The sequence below is a fragment of the Mustelus asterias genome, chromosome 8 (assembly GCF_964213995.1).
Source record: "Mustelus asterias chromosome 8, sMusAst1.hap1.1, whole genome shotgun sequence".
Lineage (NCBI taxonomy): Eukaryota > Metazoa > Chordata > Chondrichthyes > Carcharhiniformes > Triakidae > Mustelus > Mustelus asterias.
The window spans coordinates 80120309-80134992 of NC_135808.1; the positions used below are offsets into that span (position 1 = coordinate 80120309).

At 42.2% G+C, this 14684-nt stretch overlaps 1 protein-coding gene across 1 annotated transcript in view; it reads left to right on the forward strand.

The window, feature by feature from the left end:
- lamc1 (laminin, gamma 1) overlaps positions 1–14684 on the forward strand; it is a 251907-nt gene that overhangs the window by 199562 nt on the left and 37661 nt on the right. The window contains exons 8-13 of the mRNA XM_078218326.1: positions 1787–1923; positions 2965–3087; positions 3329–3518; positions 4383–4495; positions 11063–11284; positions 14062–14250. Of these exons, the coding sequence (XP_078074452.1) occupies positions 1787–1923; positions 2965–3087; positions 3329–3518; positions 4383–4495; positions 11063–11284; positions 14062–14250 (974 nt within the window). The remainder of the gene's footprint in view (positions 1–1786; positions 1924–2964; positions 3088–3328; positions 3519–4382; positions 4496–11062; positions 11285–14061; positions 14251–14684) is intronic.

A 14684-nucleotide genomic window follows, 5' to 3' on the forward strand; every position in this document is an offset into this window, starting at 1 on the left:
CATGCTTTTTGTCTTGCACACATCATAGATAAGACTATGGGAGAAATTTAGTATTTAAGCTTGCTTTTAAAAGTTATATATCTTCCCTGCAGGTCACTTTAGTTTCTAGTCTTTTGTCAGTAACCATATCTTCCTCTCAAAAGGAAAAAACTCACAAACCAAACTTTTTGCTTCAGAATTCAGCTAACTCTAATTTTTGAAACTTCGGTGTTAACTTTCCTGTGTGGCAAGTGACCTGGCCCAGTGTGACATCCTATAAAAATTGCACAACTTCACACCTGTTTGTTTAGAATGACTTGCTGCCTGGCTACTGCAATTTTGCAGTTAAGAAAGAACCTGTTCCTGAAAGCAAGTACATTATAAAACCTACCTACTTCCATACTGCAGGATTTTTATTGATTTTCAAAATTAAATGCTCTGATGTATTGCACACGGCTTCAAAATTCTATGGAACGCTGCACTTGTGTAGACTGTGGTTGACACTGACTTAAAGGTTTAAGTTTATTTATTAATGTCACAAGTAGGCTTACATTAACACTGCAATGAAGTTACTGTGAAAATCCCCTAGTCACCACACTCCGGCGCCTGTTTCTATTCTGTTTCTATCTATTTTAAAGCATCTTTAGTTGAAAAAGACTGTTACGTTGGATCACTTAACAGGCAACTCTTGTGTAGTGGTTTTATTTTTGGTGTCGATATTAGGAGAATTTAAAAAAGTGAAACAAGATTTGAATGCTAGGTAGATTTGAAAGTAATACAGAAGTTGTACTGATTTCAAGTATTTTTTAAGTGTTGATGTAGAAAACTAGGTTGTTGACATCCATAAAATTAAATGATCTTATGGTACTATAGTCAATAGTATTTAGCAGCCAGTATTTATCTTTTAGTCAACATCATTAAGAAAGAGACTGTGGTTATTATCATATTTCTGTTTGTGGGATCTTGCTATGCTTAAATTTGGCAACAACATTACTGCATTTTAAAAAGTACTCAATTGGCTGTCAGATGCTTTAGGACCTTCAGAAGTCACGAAAGGCATTGTAAAAATGTAATCTAATTTAACAGGAACCAAGTTTGTTCTGTACATCTAACATTCCACCAGAGGAAAATATTCATTTAATCTCTCGTCTCACTTGATGCTGATTAATTTAAAACCTGTTTCTTCTAGTTTTGTGGCCATTATCCAAGTCAAATAGCTCACATAGATGTCTCTCAGCATCTTGAAAGATCTGAATCATGTCTCACTGCAGTTATCTTCTCTAAAACAAAAACATGTTCAGCTCTATAAGTTTCTTCATAACTGAGGCTTCATGTCTTTGGTTCATCTTTGTCATTCTTCCTTGAACTCCCTCCCACAGCCTCAGTGTTGCTTTGGGTTCTAGGTCAACTTGTACTTTTGCAATCTGTAAGCTGTGCAATTGCAACTGAAAGGTTCATCTTCAGTACTCCATGTACATGCTGTGAACTGGCCCAGAATATGGAACTTTTCACACACTAAATTGTAACTCAGACTAAGTGGTAATACAAAAAGTTGAATAGGAATTTTAATTGGGTATTACTAAAATGTATTAGCTGAGGATACCATTCTTTGCTTGAATTTAGATGGTTTGTTGATTGAGGTTTATTTTAATTGAAAGCAAAAAATCTCTCTCTCGTTATTTGGTTTTTGAATTTTATACAAATAATTCAATAATTTAGCAGTAAGATTCTGAAAAATGAACAAATTAGTTTAAAATGTTAGCAATTAATATATTCATAATGAGATATTCTTTCCTTTTCTATTTAGATGCAAGCCAGGATTTTTCAACCTGAACCCCCAGAATCCCCATGGCTGCACTGCCTGCTTCTGTTTTGGCCATTCATCTGTTTGTAGCAAAGCAGAGGGCTACAGGACAGAGAGGATCACATCAAGCTTTGATACAGGTGTTACTGAAATTTTCTAATGTACACACCCCCATGTTTCTAGCTATAGCCATGTACTTAGTTGACTTGGTATTGCTGAACTTGATGCAGACTTGACAAATACCGTAACACCCAGCTCAGCCTCCGGTACAAACGTTTTTGCATGAAAAAAAATGATTAAACCCTCAATCTTAACATCTTTATTTTGTGTACATGGGAACATAGTTTAGACTGGAAAATAAGTTACTTTTGGTCCGTTGACTGACTCCTTTCTTTCCAGTGGAACATGTCCAACTTGCACTGTTACTCTATCTTGTACTCCATCTCTGTTCTCAATCCTCTGAGGTAGAGAATAGGTTGAACGCCTAATAGATTGCTTTTGTTCCACAAAGCTAATCGGAAAAACCCTGCAGGATATAATCTGTTGTTTACCCTGACTAGTTCTTTTATAATAGAAGCATCCCTGGGGACCAAGCAGACTTTTTTTCAATGGGTTCTATATAGTATTTGTCTGTATCTTAATTTATCCATGTAACTAAACCTTTTGGAAAACATTTATTCGGCTCTACCTTAAAGCAGTTAATTTACACAGTAATCATTAACTTTGGGCACTCCTTTCCTTGTTGCTGTTGTGTGGATGGCCAGTTGCTCTGTCTACCTTCTAATTGCTGTAATTATGTTTGCTAAGTTGTGGGAGCACCTTGTAGAAAGCTGTGTTATAGTCTTGCTGGATATTACTTCTGATTTGCTTTCATTTTTTGTGTGGGGGGAGGCAGTATTTCTATAGCGGATTTCTGTTGACCTCTGCATTCCTAACCCTTTTTACTAAGTATCTTACAAAGTGATTGTAGATGACCAGACTCTCCTCTCAAGTAGAAACTGTACTTCATTATGATCCTGTTGATCTGTTGAAAGATCTGTGTTGGACTGCCAAGTAAACATGCAGTGAAAATGAGCATAGTTCCTGCATAACAGCATTGAATGAAACAGTGATAATAGGTAAAAGGCCAGTACGTCACTATGCTTGTAGTGTGGCGTGAACTTCTCTGTTTGGATATGCAGGTGACGGTGGATGGCGGGCTGAGCAGCGAGACGGTACGGAGGTCCTGCTTCAGTGGTCCCCAGTGAGCCGTGACATCTCTGTGGTCTCTAATGATTATTTTCCTGTTTACTACATCGCTCCTGGTATGTAAATTCAGTCATTGCACAATGTGTTATCTTGTTCCAAAACAAATGAGTCAAAACAGATTTGATAGTTGCTGCTTCGTAACACAGAGCAAACAGAAAATTTACTGAGTTGATGACTAAGGTTGAAGGCCTATAACCAACAGAGATTACATAAATTACTCTTTTTCAAAAAAAGAAGTTACATCTATTTAGACCCTTGCAGATCTAATCATTGATTTTCCTTGTGTTCTTTTTACAGCAAATATTTTGGGGAATCAGCTGCTGAGTTATGGCCAGAACCTGTCTTTCAATTTCTACGTGGACAAGAGAGACACACGTTTATCAGCCGAAGATCTAGTGCTGGAAGGAGCAGACCTGAGAGTAACAGTTCCACTAATAGCTCAAGGAAATCAATATCCCACAGAAAGCCCACAGAACTATGTCTTCAGGTGAAATGAGATCCAGAATATAATGTATATTGTCATTAAAATTGGAACCACTGATCATCTATTGGATAATGCATTAAAGAACCGGGCTGAGTAGAGAACTTGTAGCAGAGTGACAAAGCAAATAAGACAAGCACAGAGTGTGTGAAAAGAGACTGGTAGTTAACATAAAATTGAATCCCAAAGTCTTCTATTGGCACATAAACAAAAAGGTGATAAAGGGTGGTAAAATGAGAAGTGAGACTAATTAGGGACTAAAAACGGAATTTATGCATCGCAGCAGGGGGCATACCTGAGGTATTAAATGAATACTTTGCATCTGCCTTTACCAAGAAAAATATGTTACCCGGGCCACAGTAAAAGAGGGAGTAATTAATAACTAGAAGGATTTAAAATTGATGAAGATGTATTCGAGACGTTATCTATACTTAAAAGTTGATGAAGCACCAGAGTCCCATGTTGCATGAACAGTGTGAAACCGTTTGCTGCTCTCAAAGCAAGAGCCATTATCTCTACTATAATAGCAGGATCAAAGTCTCCTCCTTCCCTTACATGTATCCTATCTGCTTTGACGGAGTTGAAAGCCAGGACTCAGAGGTGAAAGCTTGTTGGTGTTGTGCCACTGAAGCACCCAGTTCCATGTGTTCAAAGCAATGTCAGTTTGATTAGGAACAAACTTTATTCCCACTCCCTGCAAGAATCTGCTTTCCTTTGTGCACTATGATTCAAATTACATTCAAGGCTCTTAAATATCCAAAGTCAATCTTACATTTTGATCTAAATTTGAAATAACTACCAGTTATACTTTAACTTGAAAGTACTATTGTAAATAACTGTTCTTAATAGCCCACTTTATTTTGTTTGCAGACTTCATGAAGTGACAAGTTATCCCTGGAGGCCGCAGCTTTCCTCTTTTGAATTTCAGAAGCTTCTCCACAATCTGACAGCTATCAAGATTCGAGGCACATACAGTGAGCATAGTAAGTGTCTTCTGACCCATGTATGCACTTGAGATTCACTAGAGTTTAGAAGAATGAGAGGGGATCTCATTAAAATGTATAACATTCTGGCAGGGCTGGGCAGACTGGATGCAGAGATCATGTTCCCCCTGGTTGTGGGTTTAGAACAAGAGGTCACAGTCTCAGAATATAGGGTGGGCCATTTAGGACTGAGATGAAGAGGAACTTCTTCACTCAGAAGGTGGGGAACCTGTGGCATTCTCTACCACATACAGCTGTGAGGACAAGTCACTGAATATATTTAAGAAGGAAATACATTTCTAGACACTAAAGACGTCAACGGAAAGAGGAGATGGAGGGGAGTATGCATTGATCAGTCATAATCCAATTGAATGGTGGTGGAGCAGGGTTGATGAGTTTAATGGCCTACTCCTGCTCCCATTTTCTATGAAACTATGCGCCCAGCCCATAGGAAGGATGTGATTGCATTAGAGTGTGCAGAGGAGATTCACCAAGATGTTGCCACGGCTGGAGCGTTTCAGCTATGAAGAGAGGCTGGTTAGGCTGGGATTGTTTTCCTTAGCGCAGAGAAGGCTGAGGGGGATCTGATTGAGGTGTACAAAAAGTACGAGGGACGTAAATAGGGTCGATAGGAAGAAGCTTTTCCTCTTGGTAGAGGGGTCAATACCAGGAGGCATAGATTTAAGGTCAGGGACAGGTGATTTAAAGGGAATTTGAGGAAAATCATTTTCACCCAGAGAGTGATGGGAATCTGAAACTCACTACCTGCCAGGGCGGTAGAGACATTTAAGAATCATCTAGATGAGCACTTGAAATATCATGACATTCAAGGCTATGGACTAAGTGCTGGAAAATGGGATGAGCAATGATAAGTACTTGATGGCCATACAGACATGATGAGCCGAAGGGCCTCTTGCTGTGCTGTAAAATTCTGACCCTGCAGGGACGACTGGAAACCCTTTCCAATTGGGCCTCCACGCTGAAGCATGTTGACTCCCAAACCTGTTCTATTACCGAGCCAAACTTGATAGACTTTAAGAACCAGAATCTAATTATAAGTGGCTTGATAAGCAGCAGGAGCTTCCTCCCTCTAGGCTGCGAAACAACATGCTTCAGCAAGTTTGGCTTCAGGCAGCAGGCTCCAGGCCCGGCAACTTCTGGAACAGTGGCCACAAGTGTGACCTGCCTGCGAAAGCATGTTGTTGCCATACTGGAACTTATTACATTGACAAGTCCAAAACCTGAAGTGGGGTCTGTTGAAGCATGTTGTCCCTAAACCTGGAGGCAGGCATTTATTTACTGCTGAAACTATGGGGGCAAATCTCCCAAAAACGTTGCAAGTGCTGAATTCATGGGAAAACTGGTGTAAATCACGATTGTTTTTTCAGTGGGAGTTCAGACTCAAATCTCCCACACAATGTGCAATACAGAGGTCGCAATTGTGAATATCACTAAAAGCTCAGGGGGTAGGGCCTATTCACACCAGTCCCCCCCCCCCCCCCCCCCCCCTCACAAAGCAGTGATATCCCCTCTCCCCAAAACCACCACTGGCCTTCCTCCAATCCCAACGGATCCTAGTGGCAGCGGAACACCCCCCCCCCATCACCACAATCGCCCCTAGGCTGCAACTGCTTGCCAATGCCCAGTGGGCGGTGCCAAGATGGTGACGTCGTACCGAGAGTACTGTGTACAATTTTGGTCCCCTTATTTAAGAAAGGATATATTGGCTTTGGAGGGGGTACAGAGAAGGTTCACCAGGTTGATTCCGGAGATGAGGGGGTTAGCTTATGAGGAGAGATTGAGTAGACTGGGCCTGTACTCATTGGAGTTTAGAAGGTTGAGGGGAGATCTCATAGAGACATATAAGATAATGAAGGGGCTAGACAGGGTAGAAGCAGCAAGGTTATTTCCACTTACAATGCAAACAAGAACTAGGGGGCATAGCCTCAAAATACGGGGGAGTCAATTTAGAACAGAGTTGAGGAGGAACTTCTTCTCCCAAGGGGTAGTGAATCTTTGGAAGCAGTAGAGGCTACCTCGTTAAATGTGTTCAAGTCACAGATAGATAGATTTTTAACCATTAAGGGAATTAAGGGTTATGGGGAGTGGGTGGGTAAGTGGAACTGAACCCACTATCAGATCAGCCATGATCTTATTGAATGGCGGAGCAGGCTTGAGGGGCTAGATGGCCTACTCCTGCTCCTATTTCTTATGTTCTTATGCAAGATGCCCCCTGGGCATGGGCACTTTGCCTCCTGGCACTGCCACGATGTCCATGCTTGGGACACCACTTCCCCCGCCGCCCAAATCCCTAGGGGGCCCCGATTGCGCCCCCCCCCCCCCCCCCCTCACTCCAGTGGGGCTCCCACTCGTTCCCCAAATGTGGGGAGCTACTCTAAACCCCACCAGAGTGAAATTGGACTGGCGGGGTGGGAGATGCTATTGGGCCCGATAATGACATTTAAATTACATTAAAATAACTTACCTGCTGTTCTCCAGCATGGTCCCGACCTTGCTGGATATCCAGCGCTTGGAGATGCACGCGCATCAGGGAACGCACGCGCGAACCCTGCGAATTGGCCTACAAGTGATTCTCCCGGCCCTCCAGATGAATAAATCGGAAATTTGAATCAATCCACTTGCTGCAAATAAACGCGATCATGGAGTAATATGAAGATGGTAGACACTGACAACTGGGAGAGTGTTGCTGATAGTTGTGATTTCTGGAGGCTAATTGGTGGGGCATTGAAAGAAGCGAGCCAAAGTGCAAAATTCAGCTGGTGAAGAAGAGGACCAAGTGAATCTTGCAGCTTTTCAGCCCTCTGTCTTCACCTTCAACAAAAACAGCAGAGATTGCCATGCCACCTGGTGATTTTTAACAGAGTTGGCCACCACAGTGCTAACAATTGTCTTGCAAGGCCCATGAGGCTGCCAAGAGGAAACTAACTAAACCGTGAAGTTGAACAGTGGAACAGGAAAAGGCAAATTAGCCCCTCAAGTCTGTTCCCTCCTTCAATGGGATCTTGGTTGATCTGTAATCAAAATCCATACATCTATAAGGATATCAGAGGTAGGTTCTTCACGCAGAGAGTGGTTGGGGTGTGGAATGGACTGCCTGCAGTGATAGTGGAGTCAGACACTTTAGGAACATTTAAGCGGTTATTGGATAGGCACATGGAGCACACCAGGATGGTAGGGAGTGGGATAGCTTGATCTTGGTTTCAGATGAAGGTCGGCACAACATCGTGGGCCGAAGGGCCTGTTCTGTGCTGTAATGTTCTATGTTCTATGTACCGTTGCCCCATATTCCTTGATTTTAATATCTTTGGTTAAAAGTAACCTATGAATCTCAGATTTTAAATTAATAATTGATCCAGCATCAATTACAGTTTGCAAAAGAGAATTTCAAACTTTGTATGTTTGTACAGATGGACACTGATGTGGATTGTACAAATCAGCTATGATTTTATTGCATGGCAGAACAGGCTTAAGGGGCCAAATGGCCCACTCCTGCCCCTAAATTGAATGTTTGTAACTTTTGCCACCCTTTGTATGTACAACTGTTTCCTAATTTCATTTATGAAAGTCTGTAATTTTAAGGCTGTGTACTAATCCTAGATCACCAAACATGTTTCTATGTAGCCCATCAGTTCCCCATAATACATTGAAACTTCAATTAGATTCAATTAATCTTCTAAATTCCAGGAAATGCAATCCAAATATATGTAGTCTCTCCTTGTAATTTAACCATTGCAGACCAGGTATTGTTCCAGTAATTCTCTGCTCCGTTTCCTCCAATGGTCAAAAAATCCTTCCTGAGGTATGGTGCCCAGAACTGAAGACAATATTTCAGTTGTGATCCAACTAAGGCTTTTCATAGCTGAACCATAACTTCTATCCCTTTGTATTTAATCCCTAAAATGTAAATGCCAGAATTCCTGTAACCTTTTTTACTTTTTTTTATTATACCTGATAGTAACATTTTCTGTAGACATGGACACCTGGGGACACCAGTGTCTCTTTGCATCTCCAATACTTCCAGCTTCTCCCCATTTATAAAATACACTAACTTATCCTTTACAACCCAAGATAAATGATTCATGTTTGCCTATTCTTAGATTTGTTTACCAGTATTACCCACTCAGTCTGTTAATACCTTTGTAATTTTATGCTTCCATCGACTTACACTGCTGCATATCTTCGGGTCATCGCCTATCTAAGTTGTTAATAATTAGTGAATTGCTGAAGCTTCCTTTGGGACGGCACTAGTCATGTCGTGCTAGTTAAGAATGCCTGCCAATTATATGTAGAGGGAATTTTCCCATCCCCCCCGCCACGGGAATCATAGTGGGCAGGGGGTAGACCATACAACGGTCCATTGACCACGGGTGGGATTGTCTGGTTTTGGGGCAAACATGGCCGGAAAATCCCACCCATAGTCTGTTTTCTGCCATTAACCAGCAAATACCTTGCCCCCAGTTCCATGAACTTCAACTTTAGTTAAGCCTCTTATGAGGGACTTCTGGAAGTCCTTATAAATAACATCTCGATATCCCCCTCTCCAATACTTTAGTGACCTCTTCAAAAATTTCAATCAAGTTCATCAAGTGCATTCTGATTCTCTCATCAGCTGAAACTTTTAATTGTTTAGTCATTCCATCCTTAATGACAGACATTAGTATTTTGATTTGATTTATTTTTGTCCACATGTATTATTTTACAGTGAAAAGTATTGTTTCTTGCGCACTATACAGACAAAACATACCATACATAGGGAAGGAAAGGAAGAGTGCAGAATGTAGTGTTACAGTCATAACTAGGGCATAGAGAAAGGTCAACTTAATGCGAGATAGGTCCATTCAAAACTCTGATGACAGCAGGGAAGAAGCTGTTTTTGAGTCGGTTGGTGTGTAATCTGACTTTTGTATCTTTTTCCCGATGGAAGAATGTGGAAGAGAGTATGTCTGGGATGTGTGGGGTCCTTGATTATACTGGCTACTTTTCCGAGGCAGCTGGAAGTGTAAACGGTGTCAGTGGGTGGGAGGCTGGTTTGAGTGATGGATTGGGCTTTGTTCACGACCCTTTGTAGTGTCTTGGGGTAATTTCCTATCAAAAGATGTGTAATTTTCTAATCTAAAAGAATAGTTCCTGAATTGATAATGCTTTGGAAGATTATAATTAGGGCATCTGCAATGTTCTCTCTGTCAAACCTATTATTGGATAAATTTTCATGCACCCTTAGATTGTTAGCTAAGTTTGGCATAGCTCATATATTAAATCTAGTATGGTCTGCCCTTTTGTTGGTTTTTGGACATGTTACTGCAGAAAACTATTTTGACCATAAAGAGATCTAGGCTGCTTTTCTGACACAAACTTGTCTGCTTATTCAACAATCCATGCAATGGAAGTTAATCCCCAGTAAAACCACTCTGCTTTTGCTGCATACTTGTTCAATCTCTGCAGTAGTACTTATCTCTTTGTAGCTGTTTCTGGGGAGCCTATACACAGCTCATTATTTTTCTTAATTCTACTTATAAAGGCTTCACTGCCTGCCTATCTCCTGTTATGCTATATCTTATAGAAGTAATTTAACCCTTCATCATTGATGCTACTTTCTTCTTTCTATCACGGTGGCATGGTAGCACAGTGGTTAGCACTGCTGCTTCACAGCTCCAGGGATCTGGGTTCGATTCCCGGCTTAGGTCACTGTCTGTGTGGAGTTTGCACATTCTCCTTGTGTCTGCGTGGATTTCCTCCGGGAGCTCTGGTTTCCTCCCACAGTCCAAAGATGTGCGGGTTAGGTTGATTGGCTATGCTAAAAAATTGCCCCTTAGTGTCCTGGGATGCATAGATTAGAGGGATTAGTGGGTAAAATATAAGGGGGTAGGGCGTGGGTGGGATTGTGGTCGGTGCAGACTCGATGGGCCGAATGGCCTCTTTCTGTACTGTAGGGTTTCTATGATTTCTACCAGTTTCCTATCCTTCATGTAAACCTTATAACCTGGTAATTTAGTATCCAGTCCTGACCATCTGATTGTCGTGTCTCAGTAATGACTACCATGTTGTGCACATTAAGTTGAATTTACATGTGCAGTTCATTATGTTTGATTCTTCATTTATTTCTCATAATTTATATATTTATATAATTGAAAATTTAGTTAAACATTTAAACATTTCTTTGTGATCTTAAGGCATTGAACCAATCTACTTTTATGTTTCCCTTAATGTAATGAAATAGGAATGCCACGCCAGGAAGAGAGGGATTTTGAAGACTGACCAAAAGTCAAAAGAGATAGCTTTGAAGAGGTTTTTAAAGGTGGAAAAAGAGGCAGTGAAATTTAAGGAGGAAGTTTCATAGAACAGGAAAGACTGCAGTATATAATTTATATTGCAGTCTGTGTAAATTTAATTCCATAGAAGGAATAAAACCAACACTTAACCTGGTCTATGTATATTCTGAACCTTTTTGAATATGATGCATCTTTTTCTGCTGGTGTCCAAATGTTTTCAAGTAATTTTCATAAAGTTGAGTGTGTTTGTGGCTAATTTCAGTTTATTTCTCCATAGGTGCTGGACACTTGGATGACGTAACTGTGCTTACTGCTCGTCCAGGCTCTGGATCACCAGCTGAATGGGTAGAACAATGTACCTGCCCAGCCGCATACCGGGGACAATTCTGTGAGCAATGTGCATTAGGCTACAGGAGGGAGGATCCTCATCGTGGAGCTTTCAGTCCCTGTGTGCCCTGTAGTTGCAATGCACATAGTGATTCCTGTGATCCTGAAAGTGGTGAGCGGCAGGAGCTTAAGACTGGAAAAACTCTGCTTAGATTGGTGTTTTGTGGTCACTGATACAAGCTGAATAAACCCATGTTTGGGATGATTGTTTATTTTAATATATATTTAATGTTTTCTGTGGTGTTATTCTTTCTCCTCCACTCCTCACAGCTCTCTTGTTTTCCCTGTTCTATTTTACCATATTTTTTCCACCTCTCCCAATGTGTAATATAATTCTTAGCAGGAAGGCAACATTTATGTGTTGCCAATTTAATTTCTGAATTTATGGTGCGTAAGAATGGTGTGAATGGCATTGTACTTTTTCCTTTCTTCTCACTTTTTGAGTGAATTACATTGATTTGAAGTTGTGATGAGGTTTTTTATTCACCAACCTAGATCCCTATCCATAGTAGCACTTGCACGATATGCACGCTGTCTGAATCAGAGTATGGTTGAATGCAAGAAGGTAATGTCGTTATTAGTATGTGGCTTTACCTAAAGAAAAAACATTTTGATTGGCAGTTTTGCCTGCCTTTATCATGGATGTCAAGAGACTGAAATTAATGTTTTAAAATCTGCCTTTTAATATTTGGAGGTTTCCACTTAGCTTCTTTTAAACAATTGCTTCAATTTTGCAGTGGTTGTTGCAAAAGGGTATGTTGCCCTGGGAGGGGGTATTCCGATATAGCTGAAGTGGGGGTGGGGTGGAATTGGTGGGGCAGTCCAGACATCATGGGGTGGGTGTCCAGCTTGGGGCTCGGTCTGGATGTTTAAAATAGTGACACTGAAGTTGGAAGTGATTTTTATTTCCTTCCAACTCTTTCGTAGTAACTATGTTTAAAACTGGCAGAACCATCCGAAGTTGGCAATCTAAATCATTTTATTGAATAGTTTCCACTCAGTGCAATTGTCCAGGAGAAGTCAGCACTGCTGGACAATCACTGGGTGAACCCTAATGTGGGAACTACCACGAAGGATTCAGCAGCGCATCTTTGGGATATCCCAGGAAATTATGGCCCATTATTTTCACCTCTGTTTATCTGTGAGCACCCTCATCTGTAGCAGTGCATTCATTTGAAACCTCGTCAAAACAATGCATACCTGATTGTAGTTTCTGGGTTTAAACCCTGGAACTCCTTGGCTATCAGCATTGTGAAAACACCTTCACTGCATGGACTTCAGTGGTTTAAGAAATGGTTCCAGCAGCACCACTTTAAGGTATATTAGGGGTGGACAATAAATGCTGACCATATCAGTGCTGCCCAGATTCTGAGAATTAATTTTTTTTAAAATTGGCTCCTTTAATTCAGTAGATCAATAATCCTAACTGAGTGTTAATTTTCCGAAATGTTCAATGCTGCTGTTGTTTGTAGGACTCTGAGGTTGTTACCGATGATGATCGTCCTATCATGTTTATGGATCACATTTAAGCCAAGACAGTCCAGAAGGACTTATCAGACCTGCCTATGTTAAATGACTAAAAGCTAACTCTGCAATGTTTTACACTTGCCTTGGGATCATCCACATTTGTCTGAAAATTCACAGGAAAGCCTCACCGTGTTGCAGTGGGCTTCCATAAAGTGCTTATAAAATAATTATCTTTCAAGGTATTATCAACAGCCCTGTCTGTCATCCAAAGGATCAACGCACATATGTGTCTATACTGTTACATAAAGCATTAACAAATTGAACTATTTAATTTCTAAAGACTATGGGAGCGATTTTACCATTGCGTTACGTCCATTTTTGGGTGCAACCTGGTGGTAAAATGGGGCGTAAAAAGTTTAGCACGATTAGCGTGGTTTTCGCAACTGCCGCCATTTTACGAATGCCGGATTTCCGGCATTCTCGCCAGAAATGGGCGAGAAGCAGGTTAATGTATGTAAATTTATTTTAATGCTGTTTTACATCTGCTTAGCGAGCCCGATGCTCAATCGTCCGGGCTGAGTCCCCTTTCTGACCTCGTCACGAAAGGTTATCGCCGGCGAGGATTAGACATGCTTCCCATGAACGGGGTGCAGTTAACTTGGCCTTGCCGGTGGAACCGGAGGCCATTGAGGCCCCCCGGAGGTGGGCGAGGGCAAGGGGGTGCCCCTTGGGCAGTGCCTGGCACCTGGGCAATGTCAGCCTGGCACCTGGGCAATGGCCACTGGGCAAAGCCAGGGGTGGGGCCAATGGGGGTGGGGCCAATGGGGAGGGGCCAGTGGGGGCAGGTCTAATGGGGGGGGCGCTGCCACTCTGCAGGGATTGGTGGGGGAGGGAGGGGGGGGGAGAGGGGTCCCATTGCCACTCTGCAGCAATCGGTGTTTGGGGGGGGGGGGGGGGGTGGCAGGTCTGCGATCGCTGGGGAGGTGGGGGGTGGGTCCGCAATCGCTGGGGGCAGGGCAGCAGGTCTGCGATCACTGGGGGGAGGGTGGTGGGGGCTGTATCTAAGGCCATGGGCCTCCGTGATGGGGGGGGGGCGCTGTATCAGGCTGCCGACACCAGCAGGAGCCTGAGTGCTGTCTCTTTTCTGTCAGACCCCTGCTACTGCTAATGCGCATGTGGAGCATCAGAGGCCCGCACATGCACATTACCTCCCTCTGCCAGCTTTTGGGCATGTTCAGCCCCGCCCACGGGCTTCTGCAGTGAGCAACAGACTTGCTCAAAATTTTGCAGGCACAGTGCGTGAAAACACGCCCAAAGGACAGATCTGACACAAGTCCACCCAGCACTTTGGAAAAAAATGATAAAATCGCCCCCTATATCTGGTACATTAATAATTAATTGCTTTGTCTGGTCGTTCTACAGGTGAATGCTACTGCAGGGACAACACAGCAGGATCAAACTGTGAGCGGTGTAGGGATGGTTACTATGGTGATCCTACAGTTGGTAGTTCAGAGGATTGTAGTCCATGCCCTTGTCCAAGTGGTTCAAGTTGTGCTGTTGTGCCAAAAACTCGGGATATAGTGTGTACCAACTGTCCTACAGGAACTACTGGTGAGATCCTCAAAGTTTGTAAAGTGTTTCTAAATTATTTGTTCTGGTTTGTCATATTGTCACATTTATCATTCACACAAATTTCAAATTTTTGTGGATAATTATTTAATTTATATATTTTAAAATATTGCATCTGTATTCTAATGCTCAAATGGGGTGGCACAGTGATTAGCGCTGCTGCCTCACAGCGCCAGGGACCCAGGTTCGATTCTGGCTTGCGTTACTGTCTGAGCGGAGTCTGCATGCCCTCCCCGTGTCTGCGTGGGTTTCTTCTGGGTGCTCTGGTTTCCTCCCACAGTCCAAAAGACTTGCTGGTTAGATACATTGGCCATGCTAAATTCTCCTTCTGTGTACCCAAATAAGTATGATGTAGAGATGCCGGCGTTGGACTGGGGTAAGTACAGTAAGAAGTCTCACAGCACCAAGTTAAAGTC